The 16,878-nt window shown below is 42.0% G+C and overlaps 1 protein-coding gene across 1 annotated transcript in view; it reads right to left on the bottom strand.

Moving 5' to 3' along the window:
- Positions 1-16,878, bottom strand: part of PAPSS1 (3'-phosphoadenosine 5'-phosphosulfate synthase 1) — a 48,214-nt gene that overhangs the window by 20,968 nt on the left and 10,368 nt on the right. The window contains exons 3-7 of the mRNA XM_083571329.1: positions 14,944-15,179; positions 12,442-12,580; positions 11,988-12,106; positions 856-969; positions 85-196 (exon numbers count right to left, since the gene is read on the bottom strand). Coding sequence (XP_083427455.1) covers positions 85-196; positions 856-969; positions 11,988-12,106; positions 12,442-12,580; positions 14,944-15,179 — 720 coding nt within the window. The remainder of the gene's footprint in view (positions 1-84; positions 197-855; positions 970-11,987; positions 12,107-12,441; positions 12,581-14,943; positions 15,180-16,878) is intronic.

Genomic DNA, 16,878 nt, shown 5'->3' with positions numbered 1-16,878 from the left:
GACTAAACGAGATGATTATCCAAAGCCCACCCACATGACCAACATAAACTGATGCTGCTGTAGGTAAATTTCAAGGTGTCTTACCATCAAGCAGGCAGTCAAAATGAAGGCACTGCAGGTATTCTCTCTCTCTCATAAAGCCATTCAGCGGTGTTGCCCAGCCCTCCGCCAGGACTTGTACCCACTGCATATCCAGCTAAAACAGGAAAGTTGATAGTATTAGACCAAAGATCCCCCATCACTGCTCAGAGTGATAAACAGAGACACGTAGCCATTAACAAACAAGGGATCAATGAAGTTGCATGAATGCCACAAGGGTCAACAGTCAAATTCAGGACTGCAGAAAGAGAAGCTAACCAATTAAAACAGAGGCATAAATCTGTAAACTGAAGTGGAAAAAGGGAAATGCATAGCATACTGAAGACTTCAGAAACGTGATTATATTAAACTACCGGCTACTCAGATGCAATACAGATGCTGTAGAAAAAAAATTACTGGAGACAGTGGCAGACTAGTTAGAAAGGGAAAATAGGCCAGTTCAATGATATCAACAAGATACTTCCTAAAGTAAGGCAAGTTGTCCCAAAGCACTGACACATTGGGGGGGGGGAATAGACTTATGGCTGAAAGGCAGAACAATCAGAATTGTAGTTTGACATTCAATCATGGAAACAGAACCCAATTCCTGCTATCTCAAGCTTGCAAATCGTTACTCAGCCAATCACGAGGGGTGAGCAAGAGAAGACTCCAAGGCAAAACAGTTTTAGCAGACTGGGAGATCAACATGCCACAAATAACACAGGCTCTATCTGGACAAGTAAAAATACTTTTGTGGCCTTTGCAAACCTGTATTACCTTATTTATTTCCAGGGCAGGTAAAGACTCTGCATCTGTTTTGGCCAATTTAAGTTTGTTTTCAGGCACATAAAGCTCCTTAACTTCGTAAGAGGCATCCACTGGTACAATGTCCTGAAAGAAAAAGGCAAAAGTTGTTAAAAATTTCGTATTATTATTTTATATGCTACATATCAAATGGTGGTGCTGCAGGTCAGCAGCCTGCTGCCTTTTAAAACTAGCTGTAACCTGTATTAATGCCAGTGCTTTTGCCATTCAAGTTATCTGCAGAAACATTTTTATCTTCTTAAGTCTCACATCGCTGAAAAATCCAGCAGTGGCTCTAAAACATTCTGGTGTTCACTGAGAGTTAAGTCCCTTTCAATTCAGCAAGACTTACTTCTGAGTAGATTTGGTTTAGATTGCATTGTCATTTTATTATTATTATTGAATTTATATACCGCCCTATACCCGGAGGTCTCATTGGCTTCCCTTATAGCCAAAAAAGGCTGAACTGACCTCTCAACCAAGGAAAGACTCGACCCTACTTTCTCCACAATAATGTAAATAATCTGATGAAAAAAGAAGCAGGAGGCCTAGTTAAATGGAAACAAGACAAAAAAGAAGATGTCTTAGAATTGGGAGCCTAGGTAAGAAACCAGTTGCCCATCCCTACAATGAAAGTGGCCATTCAACCAGACCTATTAATGCTTAATCCAAGCCCCAGGGTGGTGGTTAAGAGTGTTGAGATTAAGACCTGGGAGACTGGTGTCCAAATGTTCACGTGCAGTGCTTTTTTTCTAGAAAGAGAGGTTCTGGAACTCACCATGGGCACCTCCCTTGTTCTCTTACAATGGCAATGGCGCCCACCTGAGTGATGCCAGAACTCAGTTCTGGTGAGTTCCAGCGGGGGGCGGGGAGCCCTTCTCATTTGGCCATGAAGCTCATGGAGTGACTCTGGGCCAATCACAGTCTCTCATCATAACTTACCTCAAAGGGCTGTTGGGAGTATAAAATGAAGAGGGGGAGAACTAGGCGCACCCTACCTTGAATGAATGGTAGAAAAAGAAGCAGCTGTCCAGTTATATCTGCTCCCCCAGCGTTATCAACCTGCACTAGCAACCCCACTGACAAAACTGATGGAACAATGTACACTAGGATAGAAAAAAATAATAGGTGACACATACGTCCTTTGTTAGGGACACGCGTGGCGCTGTGGGTTAAACCACAGAGCCTAGGGCTTGCCCATCAGAAGGTCGGCGGTTTGAATCCCCTCGACGGGGTGAGCTCCCGTTGTTGGGTCCCTGCTCCTGCCAACCTAGCAGTTCGAAAGCATGTCAAAGTGCAATTAGAGCAACAGGTACCACTCCGGCGGGAAGGTAAACAGCGTTTCCGTGCGCTGCTCTGGTTCACCAGAAGCGGCTTAGTCATGCTGGCCACATGACCCGGAAGCTGTACGCCGGCTCCCTTGGCCAATAAAGCAAGATGAGCGCTGCAACCCCAGAGTCGTTCGCGACTGGACCTAATGGTCAGGGGTCCCTTTACCTTACTTCCTTTGTTGCTGCTTACTCTGCACAGGGAGACATTCGTTCTCCTAACTGATGGACAGAACCATACACCTATACATCTTCCCCTTTGTACCTCCTCCTCCAACTTCATGAGAGACAACAAAACAGCAACAAAGGAACTAAGAATTATTTGTCGTCCCTCCACTTTCTAATCTAAACCTTATACAGTGATAAATTTGTCCTCCCCTTTCTTACTGTGTGATGGCCCAAACTCATCACAGCTAAGACTTAAAAGCATGGCATAAGACAATACAAATGTGGTGCCTGGTTTTTGGAACATTTTGAATTAAAAAACCAAAAACAGTGCAGTTCAGCATTTGCCAGACAGCACAGAGGAGGACACAGACAACCAGAACAACATTCAAGCGGGAAAAGAACGTGACAGAGTCACCACAAAGTTAAATTTCTCGCCAATGACGTGTTCAAATGCTATAAGTAACTTAAAACATGTTAAAATATTGGTGCTTGAGCAGCCTCTTTGTCCCACCCTCCCCCTACCCATAAGTTCTGTGCACTTAAAAAAAAAAAGGAAAGTCTATCATGCTTCGATTCTGCATCTGGAAAAATATACTGCAGGGTGTCTTAAAATAAGGCAGCCATTCAAAAGACTTAACACAAACCGAAGTCTGCTCCTAAATTCTTCCATTCCTCACAAGGCTGGAACATCTACACCAATATGCTTGGAATCTGTCAAAAGGTTCAGTAACTAGATGCACAGGGGATTCTTCTATCCAAACCTAATTAGCATAGTTTGAGAAAACAGCTCGATGAGAATCTCATTCAGAAATTTGTATGTTAATTCCTTCCCGAAGGAAACAGCAATTGCTGTAGAAGGAAGATGATGGGCTGTATATAGACACCGACTGATTATCCAAAGAGCATCTACCAAAATATTTTAGAAACTAACAAAATGAAAGCAAACACCCTGTCACTCAGATTTCAGTTCATGGCATCTGGGCAGCTTTAACATACATAATACTGCACAGAAAGGAATCTACTGTCAGACCCAAAGGTAAGCAGTGCTGCTGACTTTACAATGGTAGCGGTATGTTCCACTAGTTTTTATTTTATAAATAACTGTTGAGAATAATGGCTGCAAAAGATTGAGGAAGAAAGCAGTGACTGAGGCCAGTTTCAATGTCTCTAAAGGGCTCCAAAATGGCGCGTTGTCCATTTGGGGAGACAAATGCTTGTTTCATGGACCCTTACTCCCAAGAACCCAAGTTTTAATATTTTTTCAGTGACCCTGGTGTAGCCCTTTGGCAAGCAACAAGCCTTCCTGCAGGATGTAAGCATGGATTGCTCCAATCAGCTGGATAGCAATCCCTGACCTAGGATGTCTAGCATGCCTCACTTCAGAGGGGCCAAGCTGGCAAGCTTCTCCTTGCTCTATCCTTTCCCACAGAAGAGGCCAGCAGGGGTCTTCCTTGGCTACTGTTTGGCAGAGGGACCCTACACAACTCTGTCCAAAAGTGGCAAAACCATCCACCTTTCCAACAAGAAGGTCCAGGAGGAAGCTGGCTCAGATGAAGCACATACTGTTTTTGGCTGGGCTGTTGACACCACCACCACCACAATCTAGATCTCTGTAATTAACACCATAGGGTGGCGTCCTACGGATCTGCACCAAAATACTAAAGAAAAAATATGAACCTACAGGCCAACAGTGGAGGTTTATGGGGCTTGCTCTCGGGTTAAGTGTGTAAAGGTTTGCATCCACAGAAATGCAGGATTATGCCTCACACTGAGTCAGACCATTCAACCGAGCTCAGAATTGTCTACTATGACAGGCTGCGTCTCTCCAGCATTTCAGACAGGATTCTCTCCCAGCAAAACCTGGAGTTCCGGGAGATAGATAGATAGTGTGTGTCTTTGCTTCTCAAGTTGTACTGTGTTATTTTATGCACTGTAACTTGTTACTTTTATTTATTATAGTTTAGAAAATATTTATTGCAATTAAGAGTGAATTTTTGTTTATTTGCTGATATTTAATTTTATTGTGTACTATTATATTCCAATGGATTATTGAATATTACTTTATTTGATATAAGTTGTTCATTTTAAAGTTATGTTTTTATTATGAAATTTCTGTATCGGATCAGATTGTTGTATGTTGTGCGATCTTTGCTGTTTCTATAGTAATATAGAAAGGTGGATTAGAAATTAAAAGATGAATGAAATGAGATGAGATGACAGGTCTTGAAACTTAGACCTTTTGCATCCAAATCAGATGCTGTATCCTGCCCCAAAGAATTATGGAAGCAGGGGCTATTTAGGAGCAGTCTTTGCAAAAAAATAATTTTAAAAAAGGGCTAGGATAAGCTATAATGATGAGGATCAGATTGGACACTTAAAACTGGTTCTGAACCCCCATTGTAACCGCAAAAACAAGATGGATATGAATCACAGTTAACACAAGCCCCAGTCACAGCCATATCAGTGTCATTAAAAGAACTTTGGAGCACGCAGATCCAAGCACAGCTGAGATTCATACATTAGCGATTTACACATTTACTCTTCAGTGCTTGCAGAGATGCAGGTATCTCTTGCTTTTAGTGTGTCTACAAAAGATGACCGTGAACTCCAGAGAACAAATATTCCTAAGGTTTACCGACAAGGAACCCGTTAAGTTAACAACAAAGTTGAATCATTTTATTGCTAGACTCTATGTCTATTTTGAAATTAATACTACTTTCTTTACTTCATAACGCCTAATGACCGAAGTCTATTAGTAAGCGGCCTTAAAGATATTGTCTGCTATTTTGCAGAAATACGTAGTCATCGGCAAAAGTTTTAGAAACAAAGCATTTTAATGAAGTTGTGTTTGTTTTTTAACGTAATAAAAGGACTCCATTTGCACAGTCTTTTTTCACATGGGGCATATGTTTTATTTGTGAACACTACAAGTCTATTTTTAAATGTTTATATTTTAAAGTATATAGCCAGAAAGCCTGTGGGCAAGACAGATATAAGAGACTGCATCTAAATATGTGGTGTGCCTTGTTTTAAAACAAAAAATATAGCTTTAGTTAAAGAGTGTTTCCAATCAAACTGCTAGGAATGAGCATTCTGTTAAAAGCCACATAATATTAAAAGCTCCTTCGTCGCCGTCTGCTTTGAAAGTAAAAGAACAAGCATAGAGGCTAGTCGTTTTAAGAAGCATTTTAGCAAATTATTAAAGCATTTTTCTTTTACACTTTATGAAGTTGTTCCAAATGTGGGGATCAAGTCATGTTGTGTGACAACTGCAGAGTCTACTATCTTGACTGCCATAAATGTGACACACACAAGGCACAATCACCGTACATACTTGTATTTCACCCTTAGCCCAAGATGCAAACACCGGCAGTATCTCAATGCTACTTGAGCTGAGAAGCTTGACTTGTGCACGGGCACAAAATACATTTCAGAACATTAAACCGTGACTACATGAAAAGGCTAAACATTCAAGTAATTTATAGCATTAGTAAATCTAATGCTCCTGGTACATACAGATACAACTTTTAAAACATCGCTTTAGATTAAAAACAGAGGCAAGAACCTCATCTCTTAGGAGTCAAATGCAGCTCAGTGAAAAATGCGGTGTTTGGAAGCCCTCTAGTGGTGAAGCCTGTGCTTTTTTCGAAGTGTTTTTTTAATAGTAACTTTTATTAAAGATGTCTTAGTTTACAAAAATAATTACGTGCATTGTCTCTTTTTTTCGAGTTTTGTTTTCTACAGCTCAGTTTCATTTGTTGTGAGGCGTTAGTGTTGCATGCAGTATAAGGTTAGGAAGAAAAAAGGGGGGAGTTGAAGGGTGGGAAGGGTACATACGGTGGGGTGGCAATGCTACTATTTTTCTACTTTGTGTATGTGTTTCCAAGTTTCTTTTAAAATGTATCTTAACATCGTCACTGTTCCACATTTCACTGCGATTGTTGGACTTACCAATGCATTTATCTTTTTTTTTTTTTTTTTTTTTAAATAATATTTATTAAAATTTTTCAAAAATACAAAAAATATCACTTTACGGGACTCCCCCCTTCCCCCACCCCTACCATATTCCCCTTTCATATTGTTGGCCAAACAAGTTCCCCATTCAAATTGAAACTTAATTTGTTTTACAGTAAAAAAAAGAAAAAAAAAAAACCCAGTGTTCTTTCCCCAAGACCCACCCCATGTCATTCCACAATTTCCATTTTTTAATAAAAGAAGCACCCCAGATAATAGAAACAGAAAAGGTAGAGAATAAAAAAAATATAATGAATAATAGACCAATTCAGCAAAAAATAACCAAGTTGGCAAGCCTTTGGAGTTTTAGTTCTCCCCCCCCTGTCCCCGGTTTAATTTCCCCCTGACCATCAACCCCTGGTGTCTGCCTGGAATTCTTAAGACCATAAATCACAACTTTTCCCCAACTCCTTGCTGGCTTTTTCTTTTTTAAAATTAAAAATAAATTTTTTTGAAAATCAAAATTATTATTATTATCATTATTTTTCAAAACTTTAACTTCAGTCTTTAATAAAACTGTAATAGAACTCCCTCCATTGTTCTTTCCAGGTTGTAGTCTGATTTCCCTTTGTTCCGCTGCTAAAACGTTGTAGTTCGAAAGTTTGGTAAGTCTGCAGGGATGGTTGTTATTCAGGGGCAAAACCTTACGTTCAGTCCCTTCCTTTCTTCAATAGAAAAATCTATTGTCTCCTTTAAAAAAACAAAAAAGAAAACACCCTGAAGACGAGATGTTATTTCCGTTTTGCAGCTTTCCCAGAAGATAACCAGTCCTGTAAAGTTCCATTGGTGTTTTTCCACTTTCCCAATCCTTGTAATGTCCCGAAACTCCTCAAGGGGGATTGTTGTATCTTTGTTTCCTCTAATCCAAAAGTCAATTTGTTATCCATATTCGCCATTTTGTATCCAAATTTTAACAAGTTGTAGCAAATTGTATCAAATTTAACCAGCCAAGTTCTCATAATAAAATCCACTCCGCTTTTCGACTTTGACAGCTATTTTGACAGCTGTCAAGATCTCCGACTCCTTTCACCAGGCTCTCTCTTCAGTCACCCCGGTTCCCAGGGGGGGGGGTTGCGTTTCCCTTCTCCAGTTCCTCCTCCAGCACAGTTCTTGTAGTTCCCCATCGTGAAATTTTGGATTTTTATCAGCAATGCAAGCCTTTTTGGGTCTTGGTTTCCCCGTCCTTGTTTTGGAAAGTTTACAATAGGGAGGGGACTGACTTCCTTTTTGGATCCCCCCCGCTCGTATCCAATTCGAAAAAAAAAATTTTTTTTTCCTCCTTTTGAACCCGATTTCCAAATTTACTCACGGGTTGTTGTTGAAAAGTCCGAATTTTCAATGGAAGAAGTCAGCGCTCTCCGCCGAATGGCATGCGGCTTCGCTCAGCAGGGGAAGCAGAGAACTCAAGGCACCACGCTTCTCCCCGGCACCCGATCCGTAGCCTTTAAAAAGGCTCCTTCACGAGTCGGGAGGGCGCTAACGGTGCAAGCCGAGTCTCCATGTCCACGGCCTCCGTGGCCGTGGTTTCTAAGGGTCCCCGCATCGCCGGTGCGGTAGAACCCAGCCCCTGCCGAGCAGACTCCCTCCGGAGCTCGGAGGGAGTCCGCCATTCGGCGATGGCGCCAACCCGGAAGTCTCTACCAATGCATTTATCACTAGTCAGAAAATGCAAAACCACCCCATCATAAAAAGATAGTGTTCTATTATCTACATAGCTGCAATGCTATGTGTAATGTTATTTTAATGTATTTTTAATCTTTGCTGGAAGCCACCCAGAGTGGCTGGGGAAACCCAGCCAGATGGAAGGGGTACAAATAATAAAATTATTATTATTCATTTTAATGAGCTGTTAAGTCAATATTAATTGATTCATTATTCAGGACTAGGAATCAAAAGATGTTTATTGCACCCACTAAAACTGAATGCAGCAACATGAGGTAACTTCTTTTTAACAGCTATCCAAAACCTAACAAAATTCTAACACTGCCTGAATCAAGTGCATATCCACAGGAAGATTACAGAATGCACATTACAGAGGTAACTAGAATAATGAACTTAGCTGTACTATATATACACCAGGTGACATGCACGACATTGCACGAACAAAGCCCTAGATTTAGTTAAATCAATCTCCTTTGGGCTCCTTTGAAAGGAAGGGGGATATAAATTGAAATAAATAATTGCAAAGGATCTGTTCCGTAGCAAGGATGTTGCCTGTCCCTTAACAGCCATGTACATTTCACATTGCAAACTGTGTCCAAAAGAAGTCAAAGGCCACAATACAGAAATGCTTAAAACCGCTAGTATCAGTCTGTGTTGGATTACAGCCAGAATGATCTGATTCTGTTTGGTCACATGAGTGAAACATTTTGCGTCTCGGGGCATAAATATTTTAACTTCTGTTGCAACGCAGAAAACTTTTCTGGTTTGACTGCTCTTTTTGAGCCACGGTTTCTTACTTTAAGGCTATAGCTCAGGGATAAAGCATCTACTTAGCATGTAGAACGTCCCAAACTCAATTCCTAGCATCCTCAGAAAGAACTGGGAATGTCCCATCTGAAAGGAGGCGGCATCTGAAAGTTTCCAATTTTCTGCATCCTGGTGTCCCGATGTACCATTTATTGGCAGGTGTTGCTGAACTTGAATTCCCAACAAGCATGGCCAATAGCACCCATAATATTTCCTTATTTCCATCTCTGGTAATGCTAGGCTTTGAATTCTTTTGTTTACCATTTGAATGACAACCTGTTTATGAAGGGTTTTGAAAAGGCTCCAAGAAAAGTAGTTTCCAACTATTTCACTTGAATGCACACAGCTCAGCACAAGCCATTTTGGACAGCTGGCTGGGTGAGGAATCTGCTAGAGCTCTATGTGGATGGAGCCAGGTGAACAATGCTCATTTGAAAAATGGCGAGTTCCAGGATGCTACATCCTAGGAGGTATATCAATTACAGAGAGACCATATTTCACCCAAGTCTGACATAACAGCAATGAAAAATATTATGAGACACTTTACCTAACCATTTATTTTGAGTGACAAAACAAAGGAAAAGCACGTTTATAACTCAGCTGAGAACATTTGTTGGAGCATACTTTCAAAACTGACTGCTTTCTTTCCTTTGGGTCCGAATTGCAATACTTGCTGGGGAGTTTAAAACATGTCATCTTCTTCCCATTGCAATAAGAGGAACAAAATGGAACATGTGCAGTCTCTAAGCGAACTATCATGGCCGCACAGGGCAAAACCCATTTTAAGAAGCACAAAGGAAACAACAGGGAGTCTTTCATACTGGCACATTGGCTCTCGAGCTGAAATGGTGCAAACTGAAACTTATTTCAATAAAAAAGAACTGTGGCATCAGCAGAAACCTGACTCAGCAGCATCAAATGGAAGTGCTAATGCATGTATAAAGGTAAAGGTAAAGGGACCCCTGACCCTTAGGTCCAGTCGTGACCGACTCTGGGGTTGCGGCGCTCATCTCGCTTTATTGGCCAAGGGAGCCGGCATACAGCTTCCAGGTCATGTGGCCAGCATGACTAAGCTGCTTCTGGCGAACCAGAGCAGCGCACGGAAACGCCGTTTACCTTCCCGCCAGAGCGGTACCTATTTATCCACTTGCACTTTGACGTGCTTTTGAACTGCTAGGTTGGCAGGAGCAGGGACCGAGCAACGGGAGCTCACCCCGTAGCGGAGATTCGAACCGCCGAACTTCGGATCGGCAAGTCCTAGAATCTGTGGTACTAGGAATACCAGCAGTTTGAGAGTTTAGGTGAATTCACTGACTTTGGGGGGGGGGGTTAATTCTTAAATGCCTTTGAAATTCTCCAGTAAGTTGTAAGAACATAACCTGCAAGTTGCCCATCTAGTCCAACACTCTGTTTAGGATACCCATAGGAAGTCCACAACTAGCGACCGAGCGCAACCACACTCTCACCTCCTGAGTTTTCCAGCAACTGATATTCAGAAGCATACCACTTCCAACAGTGGAGGTAAGATAGCTTTCACAGTAGTAACAAACCAGGGGGTTTGCCCTCTCTTATTGAAGAAGTTATCTAGGTGGTGGTTATTTACCAGACTGGGACTCAAGGCAGCTTATACATAAACTGCAAAAGGTTGAAAAGTAATCACTGTTTACTGTTGGATCCCCATTGGGTACCCAATGGGAGCCTCCACATAGATCAGCCAAACACATTTAAACTATGTTTTAGCAGCCATATACAAGCCCAAATTGCTTTCTCCTTTCCGTGATAAGGATCTCGCAGAGCTCCACAACTTAGAAAGTAAAAAAGTGATTCTGCTAATGTGCATTAATGTAGCAGAAACATACAAAAAAAGGACAGCAACATGCCTTTCTTTTCTTTTCATTCACTCACAGTGTTAAAAAACAAGAACAAAAAACAGGCAGTCCATTTCCATTTAAGACAAGGGGGCAAGCAAGTTCCCAAAAATAAGAGCGCTGCCGTAAAGTCTCTCTTTATTGATGCTCTGCGTATTCATTCCCCACTTCTCTTCATTCAAGCAATTCCACTATGATCTCTGCACCACTCACAGCTGGAAGCCCATGGTAGCAGCTACAACCTGCCTTTTGGGAATTACCATTTCAGAACGGAACAACTTTTCCTCTTGCAAAGCTCTTGGCTGTTCGTTTATTACAGACACTTTAATACATGCACTCCTCCTCCACCCTCAAATGATCCAATTACAAGAGGGGCAAGTCAGCCCAGTAACAATAAAACCAAAAAAGCTGCAGTTCGCATATTATACCATTTATTCATGAAGTAACTGCAGTTATCCCTTCATAAGCCGAATGTGTAAGATCATCACTTCTTACCATGGCAGTCCAACAATAGCTTTGCTCAAGCACTAAATGCGAAAGCAGCTCTCGGTTTTATCTTTTGCTGCCCTTTTTCCTGTCACATTGCGAAGACTGAAATATTTGAAGTCAGGCGGGTGAAGTACTGTTTGCTCACCGATGCGAGATATAGATTGTTGGGTCTCACCCAATAGAATTAGACCCGCTACATTGGTTTTAGGGGTTTTACACTCAAATGTGACTAATGTTGCATTTCACCAGATTCAACTACCCCATTCCACTAGCAGAAGTCAATGCAAGGACCTCCGCTACCACATCAGGGCTTCCCCCACCCCTCCACCAAACCCTTTTTAGAGAGTGGGAAGAACCGCCCCCCCAGCAAAGCACATGAGGGAGGAAAGTGGGGATCACTCCACTGGGCAAGTAGAAATGTTTGCTTGACAATATTCTTAGCACTATTATGAATTCCACCCTCAAACAGGGATATCAGAAAGCAACGAAACTTAACTTGATTAATGGTGCAAGTTTGCATTGAGCAGATCTGCAGAAGCCTGCATATTAATAAAACCACACTTCTGAAGAGAGGGACACATTTTACCTGTTCTTGTAAAATACACAGGAATTGCCATTCAATAGGAAGTTTTTAAATCGATGAATCTAACCAAGTAAGGGACCAAATGTTGCACCCACTACTTTTCAATAAGCCTGTTTACATGTGTAGCGAATATTAAGCTGGCAACTTCACAAGATGTTTGCAAGTCAGCACTACAAGACTCCATACCCTCTCTTGCAGAAGTTCCACAACTTGCTGAATGCAGTCATTGACATCACAGGAATCCGTTTTGAGTACCAGCTCAGGGGCTTCAGGTTTCTCATACTCTGAGTCAATACCAGTAAAACCTGAGTGGGGGGGAGAAAAACAGAACATAGGACAAGGCTGCTTTTCAGATAGGTCTTTTACTCTCCTGAAGCTAAGTAGGTCTATATCTGGTCAGCACCTGGGTAGGTGACTGCTTGGGAACTACATTTATGCCACTTTGGGCTCCATGTTTTTAAGAAAAGGCAAGATATCAAAGTAAGAAAATAATTAAATGGGCACTCTTCCGTACCCTAGTATTACAGAGAGCAGATGGCCTGCATTATATTTTATTTGTCATTAGCTCATTCGTGCAGTAGGCAATAGCCCAGCAGCCCCAGTTGGGACACCACAAAAGAACTTTGGCATGAAAGCTCACCTTTAATTTCTCCAGCACGAGCTTTTTTGTAGAGGCCTTTCACATCTCTCTGCTCACAAACGTACAATGGAGCATCCACAAATACTTCAAAGAAAGGCAGGCTTGCCACTTCGTGGATTTGCCTTGCATTGTTACGGTCCTGAGAAGCAGCAAAGAGAAAAGCAATGGCAGAAATAAAACTTTCCACCACGTAACACGTTAAACAACGACCCAGTGAAATGTGTACCTATGCAAGTCACGGTCAACACAAAAAGGCTTCCTTGTAACCTTGGTTCTCAGTATCAGTAACAAATACAAATCCTCACTGTAGAGTGTAGTATCAGTTTGAAGTGGGCTTTCAAACCATGTTTAAGAGAAAACCTAGTCTGTGCTGACGCACATGGAAGGTGGTGAATCTGACTCCCAATTTACAAAACCACAATTTTCAGGGAACCAGTGCTATGTCTACATGAGGGTATCATGTCGGAAGGGGGGAGGGAACGAAACACACTAAGGCATTGCAAAGTCTCGTGATTAGACACAGCGGCTGCTTACGTATCAAGCTAACTGAAAATGTTATCAAATGTTGTATCTGCTTGAATGACTGCTGGTCTTCAGAGCACACCAAACGAGTAATTGATTTAGACTTCCACAGTAGGTAGCATTTTTATATGCCCAGCATAAACATATGCTTGCCACACTTGCCGTGGTGAGAATCCCACCCCTTTGGGGTGGATGTGATGAGTCCCAGCCTACTCCTAAAAATGGAGCTGGGATGGGAGAGGAGAGAGAGACACTAAGGATCAGCAGCAGCTGAATTGTACTTCTGAGGTTTCCAAGCGCAGCACTTCCAAAGTGCAACACAAGAGGCTGGTTTGCACATAATGTTAGACCAAGATTTAGCACTATGTGAATGAGCCTCAGAGAGCCAGAAAAAAGCACCCAGTTCACATGTGGGTCCGAGTTGGAAATCTACTGAGTTTACTTTCAAAGGATCTCAGCTTAACGTTAAGTGTGAAACAGGAAAACTGGTATTTTAAAAAAGTTTTTTAAAAAGTGATAGTTTAAAAAGCCTGCTTTGTAACTCATGGTTTGAAAATGACTTGTTTAGAAAGTAACACAGGCTTGTTCAGTTACTGAATATATGGTATTCAATGTTCTTTCTAAAAAGCCAATTTTCTCCTTGCTAATTATGTTTTTTAAATTCTGCCTTACTAAGACTAAGGCTATGTTTTGAAATACAATGAAAACTTGCTTCATATTTATCTTGCAATATTCCCAAGCCTATGCAAGGTTTTGCCAGCTTCCCTTCCTCAGTATTACCTTTGTGTTTAACTACCTGCCTAACCATTTGAGGGCCAACTGCCCCAAGCCTTCTAAAAAAACAAGTAGTTTACAAAAATTAAAAAATGTGACTTAAGGGGAAGCTAACCCCCTTAATCCTAGCAGTACCTACTAAGGTGTGAGCCAATTTTGCCTGGAGTGAGAGAGCGAGCGTTAAGCAAAGTGGAAAGGAGTTGCCAATTTTGCTATTCTGAGGTGATTCTCACTTAGGAGGCTATGAACCTAGCACCCTGAGTGCATTTAGCTACACCCTCTGGTTAGCTCAACTGACACATCTGCAAATAAATTGCACCATAGGTCTTCCTTTCTATAGCATCAGTTCCCAGCTGGTGATCTGTGGGTCCCAGGGGGTCTGCGTAACCCACCCAGGGGGTCCATGGTGCCATTTACATGAGTAAAACGACCATAGAGATATTAAAATTTTCAAAAGTAGGGGGTCCATAGCTTGGCTTTTGAAAAACAGGGAATCTGCAGTACTTAGCTTATTGGGAACCACTGTTCTATAGCATTAAAAAGGTAAAGGTACCCCTGACCATTAAGTCCAGTCGCGAATGACTCTGGGGTTGCACGCTCATCTTGCTCTATAGGCTGAGGGAGCCAGTGTTTGTCCGCAGACAGCTTCCGGGTCATGTGGCCAGCATGACTAAGCCGCTTCTGGCGAACCAGAGCAGCGCATGGCAACGCCGTTTACCTTCCCACCGGAGTGGTACCTATTTATCTACTTGCACTTTGACGTGCTTTCGAATTGCTAGGTTGGCAGGAGCAGGGACCAAACAACGGGAGCTCACCCCGCTGCGGGAATTCGAACCGCCGACCTTCCAATCGGCAAGCCCTAGGCTCAGTGGTTTAGACCACAGCGCCACTGAGACTAATTTCAGTTGTTTTTAATTTATAGTAACCTGAATCTACTGGACAGGATACAAAGGACTGTACACCAAGCTTGCCCTCACCATGGCCTCTCAAACACCCCTTAGAGGGCATTTCTGATTACTGAGAAACCCCTTCAGATGAGCATATAACGCCCACTGAAAAAATACAATTTCTGATGTGTGTAAGGGGCTCCTAAATCTCAGCCAAAATTTAACGTAGTCAACAAAGGAAGGATTATTTGACCATATTCTTGAAATAGTTAACACCGCAGTACAATTTCGGTGTAAAATGAGGACATGGGGTGCTCACCTGGGCATAAGGAGAAATAAAACTAGTGATGCACACCAAGCCAGCATCTGCAAACAACTTGGCAACCTCAGCAATCCGGCGGACATTTTCTTCCCTGTCTTCTGGTGAGAATCCTAGATTCTTATTCAGGCCTTGTCTGATGTTGTCACCATCCAGAGTATAGCATGGAATGCCATGGCACACTAGATATTCTTCCAGTGCCATGCTAACTGTGGTCTTCCCAGCTCCAGACAAACCTATATTAGTTTTAAAGAAAAAAATAACCCCAAAAAACATAGGATCCGGTCAATAAAAGTCAATAGATGACTGACATTTAAAAATCATGCCTGGCTCATCATATTTAGGAGAGTGGAAATGCAATATTAATCATGCTCACTCCAAAATAAACTACATGAATGGGATACACTTCCAAGTTTAGCATGCTTAGGACTCTACCTATGGCCACACAACTCCTGCAGCTTTTAAGTATAAGCCTGAAATCCTTTGGTGGGGGAGGGGAACTGTGTTTGGCTTAATATTAACGTAACATCCTTAAAATGTCGCACAAGACCCACTAAAATGTTACCCACTCTCTTTCCATCTAGACAAATGGGTACTCATCTTGACACTCCCTATTTTTTCAGAGTTCATCAGCAAAACGTTCGCTCTAAGATAACAACAAGAAATCAGCTGCCTTGAAAAGCTGTGTATCTCCTACACAGGACAAAAGCACTCTGTGCAGGAAAATGTGAACAAACAGCATGCATCACCACGTGGCAGAAGTACCTGCATCCATTTCACTGCATAGGCATGTGCCAGTTTGACAGTGAGCAAAACTGCAAAAAATGCATGCATATGTGCCAATTTCATTTTTCCCTGTGCCAAAGGGCTGTCCATATGGGAAATTCATAACCTTCTATCCAAATTTGCATTCTCTTAAGGCAATTACCATATTTTTCTTTGTATAAGAAATGGAGGTTTTTTAACCAAAAAAATTAGGTCTAAAATTGGAGCTCATCTTATACATGGGTAGCACTGAGGGGTGTTTTCTTAATTTGGAGTCCCCAAAAATAGGGGGCGTCTTATACACGGGGGCGTCTTACACACGAAAAATACGGTAAGTCTTCCCTGTGTTCCCCAACTCTAGAATCTGTTGCTAGGTTTTGAGAAGGAGCCCGCCTCCCTTGGGGATTAATTTATTTATTTTATTTGTTGGAAAATACCCTGGGGTGCCTGCAAGCCCCTGGAACTCTGAGCATCCTCCGGTACGCGCAGCTCTGGAAAAGGCATCTCCCTTCTCTTCCAATGCGCTTCTAGCCACATACACCATAATGATAAATGCGCACTAATCTTCTGGCATAACACAGCAAGAAGAGTGAGACACCGTAGAGCTAATCTATATATTTATACACTATGTACAGACAAAAGCATAATGGCGTCCATTCTCTCCAGCTCTGAGAGAACAAACAGAAAGAAATAAAAGTGAAAGTACAGTGTAATAGTACCCGCAGCAGAATAGATAAGACTGTCTTCCTTTCCCAGAGTCGTCCCAGACAGGCATGTAATTTACAACAATCTCATCTGCAGCATCGGAGGAGTGAAATTGCTAACAACCTTTCCTCCATGAGGCTCAAGGGGGTGTTAACGGTTCTCCTTCTCCTCATTTTATCCTCACAACCACCCTGTGAGATAGATTAGGCTGAGAGACAAGTGACTGGCCCAAGATCACTGAGTGAGCTTCATGGCTCAGTGGGGACTAGAACTCCTGTCTCCCAGGCATTAGCCCAACACTCTCTAACCACTATGCCACACTGGCTCTTCCGGACTGGATATGGTGCAAGGGCTACAGATTGAGAGGGAAGATGGTGGAAATCCCTGCCTCTCCAAGTGAATGAATCTTCAGTCCAAACTGTAATGTTTAAAATGTTCCCAAGCAACTTTTATATATTATATATT

The sequence above is a fragment of the Podarcis filfolensis genome (genome assembly GCF_964270895.1).
Source record: "Podarcis filfolensis genome assembly, chromosome: 9".
NCBI lineage: Eukaryota > Metazoa > Chordata > Lepidosauria > Squamata > Lacertidae > Podarcis > Podarcis filfolensis.
Note: the sequence above shows the minus strand (reverse complement) of the source record. Positions and strands in the feature narration are given on the sequence as shown.